The sequence below is a fragment of the Mirounga angustirostris genome, unplaced genomic scaffold (genome assembly GCF_029215605.1).
Source record: "Mirounga angustirostris isolate CCGP_5_RB_7025 unplaced genomic scaffold, mMirAng1.0.hap1 SCAF_7, whole genome shotgun sequence".
Classification (NCBI taxonomy): Eukaryota; Metazoa; Chordata; class Mammalia; order Carnivora; family Phocidae; genus Mirounga; species Mirounga angustirostris.
This window is the reverse complement of record NW_026991715.1, coordinates 12,352,757-12,374,672: the sequence shown is the minus strand read 5'-3', so window position 1 is coordinate 12,374,672 and position 21,916 is coordinate 12,352,757. Positions and strand designations below refer to the sequence as shown.

At 44.4% G+C, this 21,916-nt stretch overlaps 1 protein-coding gene and 1 long non-coding RNA gene across 5 annotated transcripts in view; both read left to right on the top strand.

Moving 5' to 3' along the window:
• The first annotated feature begins 405 nt into the window (after positions 1–405).
• CDO1 (cysteine dioxygenase type 1) lies at positions 406–13,027 on the top strand. 3 transcript variants are annotated; one of them, XM_054511180.2, is made up of 6 exons: positions 406–544; positions 1,048–1,248; positions 4,517–4,594; positions 6,115–6,269; positions 11,146–11,315; positions 12,254–13,027. In XM_054511180.2, exons 2-6 carry the CDS (start codon positions 1,079–1,081, stop codon positions 12,281–12,283), a joined length of 603 nt encoding a protein of 200 aa, XP_054367155.1. In that variant the 5' UTR covers positions 406–544; positions 1,048–1,078; the 3' UTR covers positions 12,284–13,027. The 3 variants fall into 3 exon arrangements, with proteins under 3 accessions (XP_054367155.1, XP_045747148.1, XP_045747138.1); XM_045891192.3 differs by lacking the exon at positions 406–544 and adding an exon at positions 737–891; XM_045891182.3 differs by lacking the exon at positions 406–544 and adding an exon at positions 790–929.
• Positions 13,028–17,779: 4,752 nt separating this feature from the next.
• Positions 17,780–21,916, top strand: part of LOC135365335 (uncharacterized) — a 38,026-nt gene continuing 33,889 nt past the window's right edge. Inside the window, exons 1-2 of one of the 2 annotated variants that reach the window (XR_010412956.1) lie at positions 17,780–20,326; positions 21,334–21,474. This is a non-coding gene — a long non-coding RNA (uncharacterized LOC135365335). Of the gene's footprint in view, positions 21,475–21,916 lie in introns of both variants that reach the window. The other variant, XR_010412955.1, reaches the window with a different exon arrangement.

The following is a 21,916-nucleotide window of genomic DNA, read 5'->3' as shown; positions in this document are numbered from 1 at the left end:
AGAACCCTTTAAATTACTGCTTTAGAAGCCATTAATGATACATCCGGTCTCTGCACCGAATACATTATTTTAAAGGCAATGTTTGATTTTAAAACTGAAGAGGGGTTCCCTGGCCTCCCAACGTCTCCCTCGTCTTGCTCGAGACCCGAGTGTCCTTTGTGAAAATTGTATTTTCGGTACAGTACATTTAGATGTTTTTTCCAAGACAGACTTCCACTTTTTTTTCTCCACCTGGCCTGGAACCTGTTCTGGATACTTTCAGTCGACGACACAGGAGCTCTCCAGCTAGGGAGTGGACGCCCTCGTCCACCTTCGCAAGCAATTCTCAGTTCCCACTTCTATTCGGAAGGGAGGGCCCCTCCCTCCCCCCTCCTCAGCGCCCCCCCCCCGCCCCGCCCCAGCCTTCTCCTGACCCTCTGCGGTCTACGTCCCCGCATCGCCGACCCGCGCGGCGGGGAGCCTCCCAGGGCGGCGGCGACGCGCGAGTGGAGGGGGGCGCGGAGCCGAGGGGCCAGGATGGGCGGACGCAACGCGCCGCGCCGAGGTGGGCGGGGGACGGCAAGAAGCCCACCGAGGCGGCGGGGACGCGGAGCCGGGGTCCCCGGGAGCGCCGCCGTGCCGGGGGGTGGGGAGGGAAGAGGGGACCCGGGGCGGCGTGCGTGGACCTTGTCCGCACGCTCCCGCCGCCTCCGCCACGGTCCCCAGGTCGCTCCCCGCCTCTCCCCACCCTCCGAGGGCCGTTGGTACAGTCCCGCCGACTCCGAGAGCTTAAAAAGGGCCGGGCCGCCGGACCCCGCCGACTCGGTCCTGATTTGTGCGCGCGGCGAGTTCTACCGCGAGCCCGGATCCGCCACGCTGCTGGGGGACCTGGGGGTGCCTCTTGATATCTCGGTGGGGGGCTCTTTAGCTGTGGCGCTCGAGCGTCTGGGGTGGGTGTGTGTGTGTGTGGGTGGGTGGGTGGGTGGGTGTGCGTGCGCCCGCGCGCGCAGCTGTGCAGCCAGCAGCTGAGGTCCCTCGCCCCCCGCTCCCCCGCGCTCCGCCCAGCAGAGAGCCGCGCGCGCCGCCAGCCCGGCGAGGGATGGAGCAGACCGAGGTGCTCAAGCCGCGGACCCTGGAGGATCTGATCCGCGTCCTGCACCAGCTCTTCGCCGGCGAGGAGGTCAACGTGGAGGAGGTGCAGGCCGTCCTGGAAGCCTACGAGAGCGACCCCGCCGAGTGGGCGGCGTACGCCAAGTTCGACCAGTACCGGTGAGCGCGCCCTAGCCCCGGCCCCGAGAGCTCGCGCGCAGGGCTCCGACGCCCCGCGGCGCCCACCCTCCGGCCGCTCGCCAGCCTTTTCCCGCAGCCCCGCGCTGCGCCTTCTCGCCCTCGAGCCGCGGGGCTGGCGCTCGGCGCTTTGGCCCAGAGGCGGAGCATCCCGGCCTGGCCGGAGACTGCGGAAGGCTCCGGGCGCGGAGGCCACTGCACCGCTGCGAAGTGTTTTGTCCTCTTCTCGCCGGTCCATCCGGACGCTTCCAAACCTCCGCTCCTTCTCTCGGCCTCGGGAGCTGTGCTCTTCCCTCCGGCTTGCTCGCTCGCCTCGGGCGCGGCGGTGCGGGGAGACCCCCCCCCCCCGCCCGCGGTGGCCCCACGCGCTTGGGCTTTCCCGGCCCGCCGCCCCTGGAGGACGGAGCGTGCTCCCTGGAGAGAACTCCATCAGCCATCCCGAGAAAGGGGTGGCGGTGGAGGACACAGTCCCCCGAGCCAGTTCTCCATCAGTCGGTCGCCCGCGGCCGGGCACCTGCCAACAGCCATTTTTGCCACGATAAAATAGCTGCTTTCAGCTCATGCTGACCCTCCCAGACCCATTTAACTTGCCGGGCTGTGGGGTTATTTCCACCCACTCTCAGGGTTGTGAATTCAAGGAGTGCTTCCCTTTCAGCCCCCAGGCAATATGCTTTCTCGAATCCTTAGTTCTGAGGCTCTGGAATGTAAATGGGAGACCGCTGCTTCCCAGATGTGCTGGAGTCAGATGGTCCTTTGCAGCTCTGGCTTCGTGATATAAGTAAAAATGAATCTCTCTACCAATCCTCTAGCGCCGGAAGTAAAACCTGATCCCCCCTGAAGGGTGGGGGTTTTCTGTTCTGAAGGGCAGCTAGCGATTCAGTCTTTATGGCTGGTTGGGCTGAGGGTAGGTAGAGAAAAATACTCGAAAGATAAGAATAAGCAGAGATTGTTTTCCTTGGGAGCAGTTCCTTTTAGTCACCCTACCTAAACGTAGGTAAGTGTGTTTGTCGGCAAGGGCTGTTTCCTCTGTATTTTAGGATTTGAAATACAACAGCGAAGCCTGCTTAAGATCCCATTTTCCACTTGTACGTGCCTCCAGGAAGTTCCTTTGGTTCCTATCCTTCTGTGGCTACCAGTAAAGCAGCAGAGTCCACTTTTTAATTTTGCGGCTAGCTCCAAGTGAGGGCTTATTCTGGGCCAGGTACTCTTCCAGGCAGTTTAATACACCATGTTAACTCATTTAGCTCATGACACCTCTGTGAGATAGGTACAATTCTTACCCAACTGTTTTACAGATGAGGAATGGTAGGCAATAAAAAGGTTGGATTAAATAATGCAATATATGTTAAGAAAAAAAAAAGAAGAAGAAGAAGGTAGCGGGAGGGGAAGAATGAAGCGGGGGGAAATCGGAGGGGTAGACGAACCATGAGAGACGATGGACTCTGAAAAACAAACAGGGTTCTAGAGGGGAGGGGGGTGGGAGGATGGGTTGGCCTGGTGGTGGGTATTGAGGAGGGCACATTCTGCATGGAGCACTGGGTGTTGTGCACAAACAATGAATCATGGAACACTTCATCTAAAACTAATGTTGTAATGTAAGGGGATTAACATAAGAATAAAAAAATTTAAAAAAAAAAAAAAAAGGTTGGATTACCTGCACTGGGTCAGACTTATATCAGGTAGGAGCCCCGAGAGTCAAATTAGCATCATTATTCCGAGTCCTCACTCCAAACAACCACTAACCTTCCAGCTGATGCGTGGCGCCTGCCCTCAGCCTAGATAGATCATTGACCAAGTGAAATTCACCAACCACGGTAGGCTGGAAGGGCTCTGAATCTTCAGAACAATGGCATTTCCAGGGGCTTTCAGTTCCTCTTGATTGATAAGCTCTGAGTCACTTGAAATGCAAGCATTTGTGTTGATCTATGCACAGGCATCCGGAAGTGCAACTAAAATAACGATGCAGTCCTGGGTGGGCAGCTGGGGCAGTGTGGAGGGAGAGATGTAGGACAGTGCAAATCATTTTGATAGTATTTTTTTTGCATGGCCTAGGTGTCCAGCACTGCAAAGGATTCTGATCTCTGACCTTGGGAAAGCCAGTGCAGACAAACCAAGACAGAATGTTCTAGTGTGAGCCAGATGGTAACGTCTCTGGAAATAGCTCCAGGGAGGCAAGGGGGGTGACCCCAAGACTGGTAGAGGGAGAAAAAGAGTATCCTGACACCAAAAGTGGAGTTTATTGGGAATTAAAGGCTGTGTGCACAGCCCCTTGCGAGGTCATCAAGGGCTACCAAGTAAGGATGACTGACATCTAAAAAGCACTTACTAATCACCTTTCTCTCCGTGCTCCCGCTCTGCCAGCACCTGGCCTCCTGCCTGGGGAGGAAAAGGGAGGAAGGGGCATTCAGGACATGAACGAACAGAGGACCGTGTGATCAAACACTCTCCCAAATATGGGAGAAAGATTCCTTGTCTTAAAAAATCTAAGTGAATGTCATGATTTATATCAAACTTTGCTAACTAGATGGTGTGGATGGTACCTTTTCGACCAAGAGAAACTTTAAAAGTGGGTTTTGGTTTTTGTTTTACTGATGGTGTGCTTGTGGTCCTTTCGATTTGGGATTTTTTGTGGCCAGTTACTGGTTTCTCCTGGAAAAGGTTTAGAGTGTTATTTACTTCCCTATGGAGTGTCCTTTGTTGTATACTTAAGTCAATCCCCACCCTATTTGTGGAGGAATTTTCCATTATGAGTGCTTTTGAATGTGGTTTGTGTTTGGGTTATAGCAAATACTAAGGAGAATTCTAGAAACAGCTATTTAATGAAACTTGTTTCTTACGTTCTGGTTTAGCTACAGGGAGGAAGGAAAAAAAAAAAAAGCAACATTCTTGCCTGGAGCCGTAATGTACTTTGTAAATACCTCTGTAAGAAACTTACTCTTTTTATCAGTTCGAGGCTGTCAGGAGGAGAATCAAGGAATTTGCTCCCCCCCCCCCTTACCTTTTTTGTGCCATTAATTAAAACAGAGCAGTTATAAACGTGGTGATACAAAATACAAAAATGTCCAAAATGACCTGAAAAAATGACTTGTTTTCATTTGTGCTGGATTTTTCTAATTAGAAAACCACATTTAAAGTTGTTTAGAGGTAGAAATGTTCACTTTTGTAAGTGAGCCGTACTTTGTGACACACTTCTTTTTCCCAATGCGTATTTCATCAACCAGATTCAAACTTCTGAATACCTTCCTTTCAGGTATACTCGAAATCTTGTGGATGAAGGAAATGGAAAATTCAACCTAATGATTCTGTGTTGGGGTGAAGGACATGGCAGGTAATACAGTTAATTCATTTGCAGATGCTTAGTCGATGATCTAGTCCAGCCTAAGAAAAGGCCAGTACCAGAATGGCTACAGGTCTTGGGAGCATTAACAAATTTCATGATACAGTTATTTGTTCAAAATGTCCCAACAGAAATTCTCATGGGAATTAACATCAGGGGTTTAGGCATACACCATGTATATCAAAACCAGCCCCCCAAATGAGTAGTAAATTGAAGGAGGTAGTAACCAGTTTAACTTAATCTCTCTCTCTCTCTCTGTGTGTCTTCTGTAGAGTTAAATGTATACGGAATTTTGCTAAAACTTGACCTTTGTGGTGCTTTGAAGTCTGTAAACAGTTATGGGACCAAAGACGAAAGGGTCCACATTTGGACCCAGAAGAGCAATTCACAAATTCAGAAAATTTCTTGCTACTTCAAGTTGTTTACTGTCTTTGCCTTTTTTTACTTTCTTTTTAGTTTTTTATGTAGAGGGCAAGGCAGCTTAAACTAATACCAATTCTTTGAAACTTGGTTCCTTAATTTGTCCCTAGTTTCTACACTTGTGAGTATTGTTATCTTTGTAAACAGATCCTCCTCGGGCTTTTGAGAATGGTAAAAACAATACTGGCAGACCCGTTTTTGATGGGAGAGAGGAGACCTGAATTTATGAGGTTTGGGGGGAGTTAGGTCTATAGAGGATTTTACTCATACAGAATGGCATTGTTTTCATTCATTCAGTATTTTTTGAAAGCAGATTATGTCAAGAGTAGGACTAGGCTCTGTGGGTTTAGGAAATGAGTTCTTATGGTTTTATGCATTCAACATAGAAGATAAATGCTAATAACATATACAGGTTCATACCTTTTATTAGCCTAAGGTTACATGAATAAATATTTTCTGCAAATCCAATATACTTCCGTTCTCCCTCCATTGTTGGGAGTTAATCACAGGTGGGGTACTCTAAATCTACAAAATATTAACATGATGGCAGTAAAATGTCTGGGTGTTAACACACGTACCTTTTGTCCCCCAAAGGCAGGAGAAAAGAGAAAAGGCCTGGGGGGCAAAAAAACCCACTATAAAGTGATCTTACAAGTGTGATGCAGTTATGAGAGATGATTATCTTTATCCTTTCTCAAATGTCTCTGAGGTTTTATAATCGAGTTGTAGCCCAGCTTAATTGAGTTCTTAAAAGCTGTGTCTTGCAGAAGATAAAAGGTTGCTGGTTTTGTATTTCTGTTATCAAAGTAGTAGTACAACCCGATTTTTAAAAACGCACTGTTCTGTACTTCGGTTATGCATCAGCATTGCACCCCGTATATGCACTGATACGGAAGACAGAGTATGTTACGTGTTGCCCTGAACGCTGTGAATTACAAATCGATGACATTTACAAAGCCAGCTGAAATGGTCTGTGACCCGTCCTCTCGACAGTGTGCAGCAGTAATCAGCTCTGGGCAGAGTGTTAATGCGGCTCTGGGTGCTGCTGGACCATCCACTGAGTTCCGTTGTCTTTTTGTGTCTATATGTAGCAGTATCCATGATCACACCGACTCCCACTGCTTTCTGAAGATGCTGCAGGGAAATCTAAAGGAGACCTTATTTGCCTGGCCTGACAAAAAATCCAACGAGATGATCAAGAAGTCTGAAAGAATCTTGAGAGAAAACCAGTGTGCCTACATCAACGGTAACTAACATCGAATACCTTTTTCTAAGGGCAAGTGGGAAAAGCCTTGAACTCCCTTCTGAAATACTGCTTACTTGCCCACGTCCAGCAGACTTTGGTTCATGGAGTCATGGTTTCAGATACTTGGAAAATGATCTAAAAGCAGTAGGTTTTGTTTTTTTTAAGCTTTGCATCTGAGTTAGAATCACTTTATTCAAAATATGTGCAGTAGATGCACTGAAAAGTCATTTCCTGCCAAGTCTGAGGACAGTTAGCATCGAATATGAATTTACAAAAGTAGATTCTTTTATTTTTATTTTTGTTAAAGATTTTATTTTTGAGTGATCTCTACACCCAACATGGGGCTCAAACCCACAACCCTGAGGTCAAGAGTCGCACGCTCTGTGGCCTGAGCCAGCCAGGTGCCCCAAAAGTAGATTCTCTTAATAAGGGAGTGAGGCCAGGTTGGAAATATTAGTCTTTGTGTTAGAAAATGTAAGGGAATGTTCTGGAAATGATTAAGAATGCTGGCTAGTCCCTGTTTTTATAAAATACATACAGCAGACTTAAAAGCATGTTCTCAAGGGAATCTTTATAGAGCACATTATTTACCAATGATTTATAGATCTCTACCAAGAATTCATTCTTTCTCCTAAATGTGATCTGGGAGAGCCAGATGCTTTTCAGAAGAGGCTGTGATTAACATCTGTATTTCTAAAGGAGATAGTAACTTTCCAAAAAGCCTGTTAAAGGTGGTGGGAGATCATTTTTGATTCCCATTTATAGATGAGATTGCCAACATACAGGAACAATAAATAACTCGTCTGAGTCACTCAGCTTTTAAGTGCCCGTCAGGATTTGAACTCAAGCCATTTGATTCCAAAGCCCGTACTCTTAATTGGGATGTCATCCCATTGATGTAAAATAAAATACTACAGAGATTTTTTTCTGGCCATGCAACTTTTTTCTTGTCTCTTAAAGTCCCATATTAGTTTTGACACTTGACCTGAATTTGTTCATTAGTTTAAGAATGTAAGCCACTTACAAAGGTCAGATAGTATGGGAAATTTTCTCCCCCATTCACAAAACACAAAGGGGTCCATTTCTTATGTGGCGGGAAGCTTTTATCTGAGGGTTGGTATATATAAGACATACCAAATTTCCTGGAACAATTTTGTTGCCTGTATTCCTCCCAGTGAAGCCAAAAAGCCTTTCAGAATAATTGCTTTCAGCTAGAGTCCCAGAGTCTTTGTGAAACTAGATTAGGTCTTAAAGAGGAGGTAAGCTTTTTTTCAAGGGTCTTCAGTGCAAAACCTATAGGAGCCAAGCAGGTAAGGTAAGTGAGTCATACAGGCCAAGAATAAGGCTGTGGGTCCTGGTGTGTGCAGGCCACACTATCTAAGGGGGACAGTGATGGCCACTCAGTTCCAGCCACACTGTCTAAGGGGGACAGTGATGGCCACTCAGTTCCAGCCACATGGTTCAAATTCCTTTTCCACCGAAGTGGGAAATTCTGATTTTTCTGGGAAATTTTGCCAGTCGGTAAAATATTGGGTGGGAAAAGCTAAATATTTCTGTAGACGAATTGCCCACAAGATGAAAAGCCTCGAGAGTTCAACTCTTGATTTTTACCGATGCAGGAGGGGTGCAGATGGGTACTGATGGTGGGAACGGTGTTTCGAGTACAGGGAAGAATGTGAGGGAAGGGAAGTCACAATCATTACAAAGAATGAAAAGTTCCGGAATGGTCTTGCTAGAGACAAGGGAGAATGGGCTTGGACAGGAGTAGGAAGAGAGTAGAGTGAGATGAGGGCCTGGGGCCTCCAAAACCAGCTGAAAGTAAGAGCTTGCTTTGGTCAGTAGAATTTTATTGGGAGTATCTTGATGGATTCCATGCAACACGGGGTGGAGAAAAAAGAAAGTTGAGACAAGGAGACCAAATTACATAAAGGCAAATGGTAGACATGCCTAGACCAAACTGGCATTGGTAAGTATCACCAAGAAAGGTCCAAGGTTATTGTGAGAGATGGTACACCATGGGCATAAGGAAAGGAGGCAAAGACGGATGGATGGACGGATGGATGGACGGATGGATGGATGATGGATGGATGGGTGGGTGGATGGATGGATGGATGCTGGGATTATTAACAATAGATACCAGACAAGAGTTTCAGGGACTTCTCTAAAGGACGATGACTAGGTTTTGTGGGGGCTGTGACTGCAGGATTGTGCAGCTTGCATTGAGTAGTGTATGCACTTGCAATTGGAGAAACAAACAATTTGTGTAAGGGTGGCCATCTCTTAAGAATGTAGAACTTAGGTTCAAAAGTGTGCTTAAGCCGGTCTATCATGAGCAGTAAGCTATAGAACCACAAAGTCTGCGTATCCGAGAATTACGTCCCATTTTGGGAAATGAGGAAAACGGCTAAAGATCCCAGAAGTTGTGAGTTGTTGGAAGGTGGTCTAACTATAGCTGGGATAGAACCTCAGTCTTCACCTTCTAGGCTTTGCTGTTGTCTTATACGAGCTCATGGAGCCAGATCATAAAGTATAAATCATAATTTGGTGCCTACCTTAACTACACTAATTAACACTGCATTCCTTCCTTGATTACACCTCAAACTCTCTCCTAACAAGAAATTTTTTCTCAACATATTTTTGAGTATTTTCTCTTTCCTCTCTTCCCTCCCTCCCCTTCTTCCTTCCTTCCTTCCTTCCTCTCCCCCAGGGCCCTTAGACTTACTTCAATGTGAATTGATCAGTCTCTCAGCCAGGGCTCACCTGCCATCCTGGGGTCCCCTCCCATCATGCAGGCTTTCCCTGTGCTCCTTCCCATTACTGATCCCCTTTTTTCCTGATCACTTGTCTGCTTCCTTCTTGGTTTGTGCTCTTATTTTGGTGGAAGATATCTTCATTGGCTCTATGAGAAAGAAAGGGTTCATGGAAAGTAAGTTTTTGAGACCTCATGTATCTAAAAATCTCTGTTCTACCCTCGCAACTTGATTGGTAAGTTAGCCTGATGTGGAATTAGGACCTAGGATCTTTTCTCAGAACTATGAAGGTAATCCCTTGACTTTTCGTTTCCAATCTGTCTTCTTTTTGAAAGCCTGGTGCCATTCTGATTCTTGAATCTTTCTGTGTAATTATTTTTTCTTTCTAGAAACTTTGGAATGTCTCTTTTGGTATCTTTTCCTATCCCCAGTATTACAGTCCTGTACCTTGATTCATGACTCTCATTCATTGTGTTGGGTAGTCTGTGAGTTCTTTCATTCTGGAAATCTGTGTCCTTCTAGTCAAGAAAATATTCTCAAGTTATTTCTTTGGGGTTTTGTTTGGTTTTGGTGTTTTGGTTCTGTTTCTGAACCTCTTATTGCTCAGATATGAAACCTCCTGAACTAGCCATCTGATTTTTTTTTTTCTTTCCTATTTTCTCTTTTTATTTCTCTGTTCTTTGAGTCTTTTCTAGCTTCCTCAGTTTTTCTTCCAACCTTTCTATTCAGGTTTTTGTTTCAGCTATTTCTTTTTGTTTCTGAAAGCTCCTTTTGTTCTCTGGTCCTTTTTGTGGTATTGAGCTTCTCTCTCTGAGGATATTAATCATAAAAAAATTTTTAAGTCTTCTCCTGAGCAGTGTCTGTTTCAAGGGTCTGCATTTTGGTGGGGGTGGGGGGTGCTCTGGACCCTGTCTTTACTACTACTAGAGGCCTTGCTCAGTTGTCTCGTGGCCTTGGCTGTATGCTAATATTTGAAACTGGGGACAAAAAAAAAGTTAACTGGTAGCTCTGAACACATGGATGGTGTGTGTCAACTAGACTTCCCTCCAGGATAATCTGGCAGACATTTCTCCTTGAGGAACAACCAGTAGCGATATCTTGAAGAGCTTTGTTCTAGAGCCGATCATATCCCCTGAGAAGGTGCTTCCCATCTCCTGTCGGGCTGGGGAGGAAGGTGGTGGGGGGGGAATCCTGTCTGGCAGCATTCTGGCAGCTAGGTGGGGAAGAAAGCAGGGATTGTACCATTCAGTAGGTAAATGATCACTTAGGTCACCTGGTAACATCACCTGTTTTTCACCTGGTATCCACCGGTCCTGAGTTCATGTGTTAGACTCTTTCTAGAGTATAGATCTCAGACTTGTACTCAGGGGAATGAGGGAGAGAAGTGGTAAAAGGGATTTGAGCCTCTACTTAATAGGCTTGCAACCAGTTCTTGGATTTTTCGCCCCATCTTCATCCTCATTTCCAGAAGCTGCCATCCCTGAGCTGTTGATACGTAGATACAGGTATGATATCAAGATGGAAGTCAGGTTAATTTGGGGCTCTCCTCACGGGGAGCTAAGGATTTAGCTTTCTGTCCTTGGCAAAGCCATTCATCTACTTTCAAGCCCTCAAACTTTCACGCTTTCATTGATGTTTTCTATTTTCCCATTGGTGTTGGGTTTTTTTGGTTTTTTTTTTTTGGTCTTTGTGGGTTGATGCCTTTTTAAAATTGTTCTAATAGGGGCGCCTGGGTGGCTCAGTCATTAGCGTCTGCCTTCGGCACAGGTCATGATCCCAGGGTCCTGGGATCGAGCCCTGCATCGGGCTCCCCGCTCAGCGGGGAGCCTGCTTCTCCCCCTCCCACTCCCCCTGCTTGTGTTCCCTCTCTCGCTGTGTCTCTCTCTGTCAAATAAATAAAATCTTTTAAAAAAATAAAATAAAATTGTTCTAATACAATTGTAGGGGGGTTTCGGGAAAGAGTAGAGGACACATTGCTTACGATCTTTAACTGGGAAGTCCCTTCGAAGTGACTGCTTGTCTGTATCAGATTGATTTATGATCTCACGTGGTTGGCAGAACTTTTGCCGGCACCTGTCGGTCATCTCAGCTCCTTTATCCGCTTCTCCTTCCTGGGTGTCATGTAGATTCCATCGGCTTACATCGAGTAGAGAACATTAGCCACACGGAACCCGCCGTGAGCCTTCACTTGTACATCCCGCCGTTTGATACGTGCCATGCCTTTGATCAAAGAACAGGACATAAAAACAAAGTCACCATGACATTCCATAGCAAATTTGGAATCAGGACTCTGTTTGTAAGTAGAAGTTCTCTCTCCTGGGATTAAGTGCTCTGTGGGTCGGCAACGTGACCCTGTACGCATTGAGGTTTTTTTTTTGGTCCCAGATACTATCCGAATGTCTCGCAGTAAGTATTCTTGAAGTGAAGACTGAGAGCAACTTTAATGTGGGGGAGGGGACCCTTATATCCTAAGTCTTTTCTTTAATTTGGGAGACGTCATTTGCCACTTATATTTTTTTAAGAACATAAATTAGATGCAAAGGGTTATGTGTGGCGAAACTTAAAAGTGTATGCTCTTTCCTAAAGAAGATGTTCCTTCATTTCTTAGAGAAATAAGAATAAAAACTATTATTTGATGTTCACTGCTTCTGCTGTGACTTAATGTTCACAGGCCTATGAACTAGGACAACACAGATCACGCGCATAGTTAACCTTCCCAAAGTCAAGGCCCTATTCTGAGTGCCAGGCTGCTTTTTCCTGGAGCAGTGCTATTTTTTAGGCCACGAGTCAGTGAGAGTAGAGTCTGGTAATGTGTTCTCCTGGAGGAATAAGTGTTTCCCCCTGAAAATAATCAGGTGGCCAACCGTGATCGGGTATGGCCAGTCTTCTCCCGCTGGTGAAATACATTGGCCATTCAGGGGAACGGTCTGGAATTCATAACGAGAATGTCCAGAGATAGACAATGCCTGAAAACCAGTACTGGAAACTATCCTCACAAATCTTAAGAAAGTACCGCCTCGGAGGGAAGCAAGGGCAGAATTTTCTCAGATGATTGCCCAGCCTCGTTGTCTGCATTCCAATCCCCAAGAGATAGTCTTATCACAGGAACAAAACAACAGGGCTCCCCGGCCAAAGCCAAGTTTTCATACATGGCTAGAAAAGCAAGGACTCCTTCGGAACCGGCTGAAAGTTCTTGTGTAAAGATTCTTACACAACTTTCTTTGTCTCTTATAGACAGCTTCAGGATCCCTGGAGAACAACTAAGGAGCACCAGATCCTCTAAGGTTTTAGCTTAAGGTCTGCTAAAAGTTTTGTCCCGGACAGGGATGCCTCCAGCAGCTGCTGTCCATAATACACTTTACGAAGCCAATACTTAGATCTCCCGCAAGGCAGATGCTAATTGTCAAGCACTGAGCAAGCAGATAGTACTCCAAGCTACTGCAGAAGAAAAATCACACACTAAAGGAAAAACGGGCTCGTAATTGTAAAGGCCAATTCAAGTGCTGTCCTGGTTTTATCCTCTGAATTCAGTGGAACTGTATGGGGGGAATGTCAATGAATGTCAACAATTCAATGAAGATTTTTAGAGCGTTTGGAAACCCTTTGGTCTCTGAATTGTAATTAGCAATAAATAAAAACAAGAAACCACAGACATCAGATGCTTGCCTTGTTACTTGGAGGACTAAATGTAGGTGTCTTTCATATCCCTTGTATGTTCTTAATATTTGCAGAGATTTTTTTGAATCTATGGATTTTATTTTTTCAGTCTTACTTGACAAATTCCTGTCCGATAAGTAGCAGGATATTGTAGACAGAGAAACTCAAGGCACTTTGCCATTTGGTAATGAAAGGGAGGGCAGAAGATTTTAGGGAACTACCTGTACCCCTAAAACCAGGCCAAACCAAAAACACAAACTCATGTCTAATGTGTCCAGTGGTCCTAGTCAAAGACTTTGTATAACCACTAAAATTGCCAAATGATTTTAATAAAACTGGATTTGAATACAATTCAAAGTTGTCTTTCTGTTTAACTTGATTGGAATTTCATTTAATTCATACTTTCTTAGATTTCGATGGGATACCAAAAGCATGCAAAAGATGCTTTTATGAGATAAGGTGTTGAGAGGGCCAAAAAAAAAAAAAAAAGCATTCAAAGCAGCTTACCTTTTTGTGCTTCACATGCCTTCACTAAATGGCCAGAGATACCAAGTCCAGGGCCTCTGGCCCCTGTGTGGTTGGCCAATATGAGCAGTTTTGCCTGAAAATAATGTGTGGGTCTGTCTGTGTTTCAATGGGAATTGTTCCCAGCATTTAAAAATAAGAGATTTCATAGAACAACGTGTAGATTTCTAGCTTCTTGAAAATTTGACGTCCCTGCATTGCATTTTTTTTTTTTAAAGATTTTATTTATTTATTTGACAGAGAAAGACACAGCGAGAGAGGGAACACAAGCAGGGGGGAGTGGGAGAGGGAGAAGCAGGCTCCCCGCCGAGCAGGGAGCCCGATGCGGGACTCGATCCCGGGACTCCAGGATGATGACCTGAGCCAAAGGCAGTCGCTTAACCGACTGAGCCACCCAGGCGCCCCTGCATTGCATTTTCATTGATGTCAGCTGGGCTCAGATCTGCCCCTTCCAGTGGGGCTACCGCTCCCGTCTGGCCCACCGTCCAGCTTGCTGGTTTGTCCTGTTGATGTTACCTACAAAGACCGCATATGTATTTTGAGTTCGCTGCTCCAACTTCCGGCAGTCATTTTAGGAAGACCTGTCATAATCTTGGAATTGATTATTTCCAGAAACTTACTCAGAAAGTAAAGTCCTTTGAAGGTGGTTCTATGTAGACCGTTGCTTGGTTGTTGACACCATCTTGTAGAATTATTTATATCTTTATGACATCTTTGTTTCCCTCTCATCTTTGAGAAGGATGGTAACCCCTTCCTGAGTGCTTACTACATGGTAGGCATTGTTACAAGTTGTTTAGAGGTACTAACTTCTGGGAAATTTCTTCATGTATTAGGTCATGTGTCGCTGCTCCTTTACATACTGCTGCTTTGACACCTTTTACCACAGACTTAGTGGCTTAAAGCAACACAGATTTATTTTCCTGGAGCTCCATGGGTCAGAAGTCTGTTTCACAGCATTAAAATCGAGATGTCGGCAGGCCTGCATTTCCTTTCTGTGAGTTCTGTGTCGAATCTGGTTTTTTGGGTGTTTTCTTTTTTTTTAAGATTTTATTTATTTATTTGACAGCGAGAGAGGGAACACAAGCAGGTGGGGAGCGGGAGACCGAGAAGCAGGCTCTCCGCCGAGCAGGGAGCCCGATGTGGGGCTCGATCCCAGGACCCTGGGACCATGACCCGACCCGAAGGCAGACGCTCAACAACTGAGCCACCCAGGCGCTTTCCCCAGCTTCTAGAGACTGCCCACATTCCTGGCTCGGGATCCCCTTGTCCATCTTCAAGCCAGCAATGGCAGGCTGAGTCCTGTATGTCTGCACTCTGAGCTGTTCTTTGCTTCTCTTTGCTCCTTGGAAGGACTCAAGCAACTAGAAACCATCTGTGTCTCTACACTACGCTTCTATCTGTAAAGTCTCGTGGTGTGTGAGCTAATATATCATAGGTTCGGGGGGTCAGGATGAGGATGTCTGGGGGTCATTCTACCACCGTCTACCCTCTTGCTCCCAGAGAGCCAGGTCCATCCCATATGCAAAGTAGATTGACCCCACCCCAAGGTCCCCAAAGTTTCCACCACAGTGTCAACTGAAAGTCCAAAATTTTGCCCAAATCTCAACTCAAGAAGTCCCAAGTCTCCTCATTTAAGTTAGGTATGGGTAAGGCTCTATTATAATCCATCTGGGACACCGTTGTTCCCCATATTTAGAACTGTTAAGCACTTACCAAATTTATCTGGCCAAGAATAAATGAACCTAGGATTTGACCCCAAGCAGCTTCCTTTAGAACTCGTTCTCTTTATACTTAGGTCTTTCAGGTAAGAGCAATCTGGGCCACATCCAATTTTTGTGTTTCCTACTGTATTAAAAGAAAAAAGATGGTAAATATTTTATATATATGATATAAGTGTTTAATAGATAGTTTTAACACACAGTTTGGCAAATAATGGCCAAATCTAAATTTGAGGATCGTTCTGCATCTGAGGCTCAGTCAAAAAGGCCACTCTGGCATCTGTGGCCATCGTGGGCGTCCTGCCCACCCTGATCTCTGAGGTTTGCCTAGTTGTCTGTCATCCACGACCATTAAGAAGGAGCAGACATGCTTCTCCTCCAGGAGCTCCAAGTTCTCTTGGCTCGATGAGATGTTGACACAGATGGTGAGGCAGTGAAGCCATCAGGGGCCCAAAAGGATTTTGTAGGAAGAGAAGGAACATTGAGGGCTGGAATCGTGCTGGTTGCTGAAAGATGAATGGGATATGAAGAGGGTAAGGACTTTAGTGTTGAAGAGGAAGAGGAAGGAGCCCTGTGTGAGGAGTCCGTGAAAGGCAGGGCTGGCTGTTGGGCCCCGGACACCCTCAGCGTTCAGGACCTCCCATCTCCTTGGCAGCTTGAGGTGCTGCACGGCCTGTCCCCTCTGCCCAGTGTGCCCTTGTCCCCACTCTTTCCATGGCTGCCTCTTCTTGGCCTTCAGGAGTCAGCTCAAGTGTTATCCCCAGAAAGAAATTCCCCACCCACCTTATAGAAAAGCAAACATCCGGCCACTCTCCATCCGATTTCACTGAAGCATTTAGGAGTATCTGAAAAGGGTCCTACCTCTTTTCACTCCTTAGTTGTCTAAATCTTACCAAGAGGATGGGAGCCCCATAGGGCGGAGACATTGTTTCATTCACAGCCTTATCCTGAGCACTTAGACCTGAACAGAGCAGGTCCTCGGTACCAATTTATGAAGTGAATGAGAAAAGCTCTCAATGTCCTCATGTGACAATTCTACATTCATGTACCTTTGTGCTATGGTCCTTTTCCCTTGTCACCAAATCACATGTGTCATATTATTTTATATTAAGTATGGAAATTCTGAGGGTCATGTTTTTAAGCCAGAGACTTCTTTCATCGGGCCCATGTCAGTGGCTTGTCTTTTGGTGTGGGTTCATCGATCACGTATGTAGACAAACCAGTTGATGAAGGAAGAGCTTTTATATGTGTTTCGTGGGAGGGGGCAGCATTAATGATTCCATTTAGCAATGGTGCTTAAGACTTTTTTTTTTTTTTTTACTGGCTCAAAGAGCACTTTGAAAATCGGAATGCTCAAGTTCAAGGCCAACACACCACAAATTGGCATACAATTTCAGAAAAGACTTCTGGACCCTCCCAAGGTCCCTGAGAGCCCCGGTTAAAGAACCCTGTCTTATGTGAGCCAAAGCACATGGACAGTGGTGGCCATTTCAGGTCATTTTTGGAGCAGGGAGGGCATTAGCAAGCTAGGCTATTAGTTAACCTTTTAAAAGTTACAAAGGGGTTTCCAGGAAACATCAGAAACTGGTGCTACCTTGTCCCAGGCATGTCCACCTATTTCACAAGGTCTGTTCTCTGTGTTTCTAACAACACAAAGGACACTTCAGACTTTCACAACTTTACGGATCCAGTTGGTAGATGTGTCCTTTAGAAAGTGTGTATGGGAAAATAATACATAAATAAAAATTTTTTTAAAAATTAAAAAGGGATACGGGATAGTGAAAGAAGACAGACACACAACAAATATTGTATGATTCCACTATTATGTAAGGTACCTAGACTAGGCCAATTCATAGAGACAGAAAGTAGACTGGAGATCCCAGGGGAAGGGAGGAGGGGGGAGGGAGAGTTAGTGTTCCGTGGGTGTAGAGTTGGAGGTCATGAAAATGATTTGAGTGTAGATAGTGGTGATGGGTATACAACATTGTGAATGTTGTATCTGGTGTCACTAAATTGCACATTTGTGAATGGTTAAAATGATAAATATTATATATTTTTTTTCCATAATTCCAAATATTTTTCCTGGCGAAACTTATAAAATGCCCCATCATGAAATAGGGGAAGGGGAGTAAGAGTATACTTATCATGAAACAGAACAGATGAACATAGGGGAAGGGGGAAAAACAGAAAAAGAGAGGAAGGCAAACCAAAAGAGAGTCTTGACTGTAGAGAACAAACTGAGGGCTGATGGAGGGAGGAGGGTAGGGGGATGGGCTAGATGGGGGATGGGCATTAAGGAGGACACTTGTTAGGATGAGCACTGGGTGTTGTATGTAAGTGATGAATCACTGAAGTCTCCTGAAACTTGTACTACACTGTATGTCAACTAACTAGAATTTAAGTAAAAACTTGAAACAAACAAAAAAGAGTATACTTATCATGGCAGACAGTGGAGAGGTTGTTGCTGGGGAGAAGACGATGAAGGAGTGGGTTTTAAAAAAAAAGTTACACGTATCATGATGAGCACTGAGTAATGTATAGAATTGTCAATCATTGTATTGTACACCAGAAACTATGTTAGTTATATTTGACTATACTGAACTATATGTTAATTATACTGATTTTTTTTTTTTAAGATTTTATTTATTTATTTGACAGAGAGATAGCAAGGGCAGGAACACAAGCAGGGGGAGTGGGAGAGGGAGAAGCAGGCTTCCTGAGGAGCAGGGAGCCCGATGCGGGGCTCGATCCCAGGACCCTGGGATCATGACCTGAGCCGAAGGCAGATGCTTAACAACTGAGCCACCCAGGCGCCCCTATACTGATTTTTTACATTTTTAAATTATTTTTATTATTTTTTATACTTGAATTTTTTTAAAGATTTTATTTTTAAATAATCTCTAGACCCAACTTGGGGCTCAAACTCACAACCCCAAGGTCAAGAGTCGCATGCTCTACTGACTAAGCCAGCCAGGTGCCCCTCTTCTTGAATTTTAAAAAACCCATCACTTCAAAGATAGAAAGCTTTACAGATAGACTCATGGGTGTTCCCCAAGGAAAGCTGCAATATTTTTTTTTTTCATTCAAGATTTTATTTAAATTCAAGTTAGTTCACATACAGTGGAGTATTAGTTTCAGGAGTAGAGCAATTCATCAGTTGCATATAATACCCAGTGCTCATCACATCACGTGCCCTCCTTAGTGCCCATCCCCCAGTTACCGCATCCCTACACCCCCCTCCCCTCCAGCAATCCTCAGTTTGTTTCCTGTAATCAAGAGTCTCTTATACTTTGCCTCCCTCTCTGCTTTGTCTTATTTTATTTTTCCTTCCCTTCCCTATGTTCATCTGTTTTGTTTCTTAAATTCCACATATGAGTGAAATCATAGGGTATTTGTCTTTCTCTGAAAGCTCCAATATCTTAAAAAATAAACCAAAGTGGGGTGGGGGGAATGTGTACGTGTGTATGTGTGTGTCTGTGTGTGTGTGAAGAGATGAAACATACTGTCATAGAAAACACAAACAACATAAAAAGCATGTGGTAAAGACCATTCTTCCCATTCCTGCCCCCAGGCTCTCTCTTTCCCTTTCTAAAAGTAACCTATGTTACCACTCTCTATGTTTGCTTATTTATTTATTTTTATCATTTATAAGTAGGGTAACAGTCTGAAGTCCAGGCTGTGCATTTACAAGGAGAGCTTTCCATATAAGAATGCCAACACTTCCTTCTCTCTTTCCTACTGATGGGGTCATGGTTTTCTATTGTATGAATGTACCATGGTTTAGCTCATCGTTGGTGGATTTTGATATGATTTCCAGACTTCTACAGTTACCAACAATTCCAATGAATAACCGTGTGCAGAATGTCATTTCACAAGTATCAGTTGACACATTTTGTTTTTACAAAACCAACAAGATAACTCAGCCCCCCGGAAATGACGGAACAGCACCAAGTCAAGGTCAACTACGCTGGCTGAAGAGTAACCCTCCCGTGCAGGACCTGTCACCTGATGTCACCGCTTTTCATTTTAGTGTTTCCTCCCTGTTCATTGGTCAGATGCATTCATGGGAAGCCTCTAGTGCTTCCAGAAGCTTGATGCTCACAGAGATTACTTATCACAAGCAAGAAAGCCCAGGGAAAACCCACATGTTCCTGAGAAAAATGAATGATTTAGTCACGGTCAATTTAGAATTCTGCTCCTGCTCCACAGGAGAGCTGATGCTTTCCTGATGTTGTCCTTGTTGTCGCAGAGCTTTTTGGGTAGTGAAGATGGGAGAAGATGTGGTAGCTTCGAAACATGCCTCACAGTTGCTTAATGGGGGGCATTTTGTTTGTTTTTCAAGTAATTCACAAAAAGACATAAAGGAACTGTGAGAGACTCAGATCTACTGAATGTGGTTCCGAACACTGATTTAAGCCTAAATCAGTGGTCTGAGGGACATCCTTAAACAAGCTCAGGAAGTGATTGTTTAAAATATTTATATTTATGTATCCATACACTATGGTGATATGTATGATGTTTACCCAAAAGTGCAATCAGAAAAATTCCTTGCACGGGAGTGGTCGAAGTATTATAGAACTAGAAATTAATGCAGTTGAGGACTGGTCAGCCTTCAATGCCAAAGAGCCCTCCCAGCCATGCCATACCTAAGACAAGAAGTGTCATTACAGCTATAGATCACTGCAATGCACCTTTCAAAAAGACGGCTCTTGTATGCGTGTAAGTTTATGCAGGATTCATCTAACTGATAAACATAAAATAATGAGATTGTGCCATCACGAAGATAAAATGTACTGCAGTGAGCATTTGTCCAAACAAGTCTTATTATAAATGAAACCAAGCAGGTGAGGTTAAGGTTGACCAGTATGCCCGAGCAATGTCATGCTTGTGCAGGTCCACACATGGGAGCTGAGACTCGGGAATTCTGTAAGCTGATTGGTAGATGAAAACTGATCAAAACGGGAGTGTTTACACTGTGGGAATCTGTCAGTGCTGTAAATCAGGGTAGTTCTCTTCCCCCAAAGACCCTGTTCAACATTTGCTGACATACTACTGTATCTAAGGTCGTTCAGCCAATTCAAAATAAAGACAAGTTTTGCCTGGACTATGTAAGTATGCACTTTCACCTTTTTGTTTTTATTGCGCTTTTAAATTTTTAAATTGCATTTAAATGTTTAAATCAAACATTATTTTCACTTCAGAGAAATCCTTTAAGGTAAGGCAGGAATATTGTTTCTCCCCACCCCATTTCAGAGATGAGGACATTTAGGCACAACGGAGATGAAATATTTTGCCCAAGGACGCACAGCTAGGTAATGGAAAAACTAAAACAGACGGTTCTGCTCAGGACACGTTGGACCTCTGGCAAAAGAGAAAAACTATTGAGCAAGGACAGAAAATCAACAAGGTGCCCCACGCAATGGTGACCCTATGACTTTCCTGCCTAAAATCTGTTAACTGGTTGTGATGTCGTAGTTTAAAAAAAAAAAATGCTGTTGAGGTACTTAGTCTGGATGGGCCAGTGAAGGGTCTTCTCTGTCCCAAGTGGATCCAATGAGTTATTATGTCATAGCAAAGATTGGGACTGGGCTGTGCTTTATTCTTATTTAGGGTTATAATTTTTAGGGCTATGTTCATAATGAGACCCTATGGCACCAGATCAGGATTCCAGGTTGTTTCCATTAAGACTCGTTCAAACACAAAAAGTAAAAAAATAATAATAAATGAATAAATATATAAATAAATAAGACTCGTTCAAATGCAATTGCCTAAATGTAACCCACACAGACTTGAATAAAACAAGGCCATGTAACTGTGAAGTCCAGGGGATATTCAGGCAAGGGTGGATCAAGGGATCCAAACTGATTTTTAGATCTCTGTTTTGCACTATTTTGCACTCTCTATTTTTTAACTCTTAAGTCTACCCTTGTGGCATAAATATCTCCAGGCTTACAACTTCAATTTCAATTTCGGTAGGATAAAGGGTTATTTCTTCATAGTCTCTCTGTAGTAGTTAAGGGATCCAGCTACATGGGCTCTGATTGCATCATATGCCCATCCCTGACCCATTTGCTAGGGTATGATCTCTGCCCTGGCTTGAGTCATGTGTTTGCCTCTGGAGTCAAGGCTGGAGTCACCAAATCAAATGCATTGGTGTGGGGGTTGAGGTCACCAAAGAAAATTAGAATTCTGTTATGAGAAGAAAGAAGGAAGAGGAGACTACATGGTAGGCAGAAAATGAACAGATTTCCACTACATAGGAGCTCGATAGATATGTGTTGAATTTATGAATGTAAGAATGAACAAAAGATCATAGCTACTAAATCATCATCACCTTTTTACCCCTGATAATACCATTTTAAACAATGCAAGACTAGTCATTTTTCTTTCTCTTCTTTTCCTGGTGAAACTTAGAAAACACTCCATCGCTCCAAAACAGAGGACTTTGCAAATAGACTCATGGGTGTTTTCCAAAGAAAGCTGCAATATCTAAATATCTTCCATCAAGCCCATAGCAAAATTATTCCACCAAATTACAGTCTTGTGTAATAGGAGGTAAGTGGGCTTTTTTCCATTGTCCCAGAATCCGGCTAAGTCTTAAGGCTGAAAACGAAAGGTATCAAGTACCCTCATATTCTAAAGAGGACAGACACAAGTCACTAAGACGTTGGGGTCAGGCATTTCTGTTCAAAGCTTGTCCGGTGTTGGCAGATCCTGCTGTCCTAGCAGCAACCCTATCCCATCTACTCCCCAGTCTACATAAAATAAGGCGGAGGAGCTGCGAGTCTTTATACTGCCATTGTGAATTGGTCAAAGCACTCTTGGGAATGTTCATTGGAATGTTCAATGTTCTTTGGGAATATTCATTCCCAAACTAGGACTGCAATAAGGCTCTTAGAAACATGTCTGCCTTCAGCTCAGGCCATGATCTCAGGGTCCTGGGATCAAGCCCTACATCGGGCTCCTTGCTCAGTGGGGAGTCTGCTTCTCCCTCTCC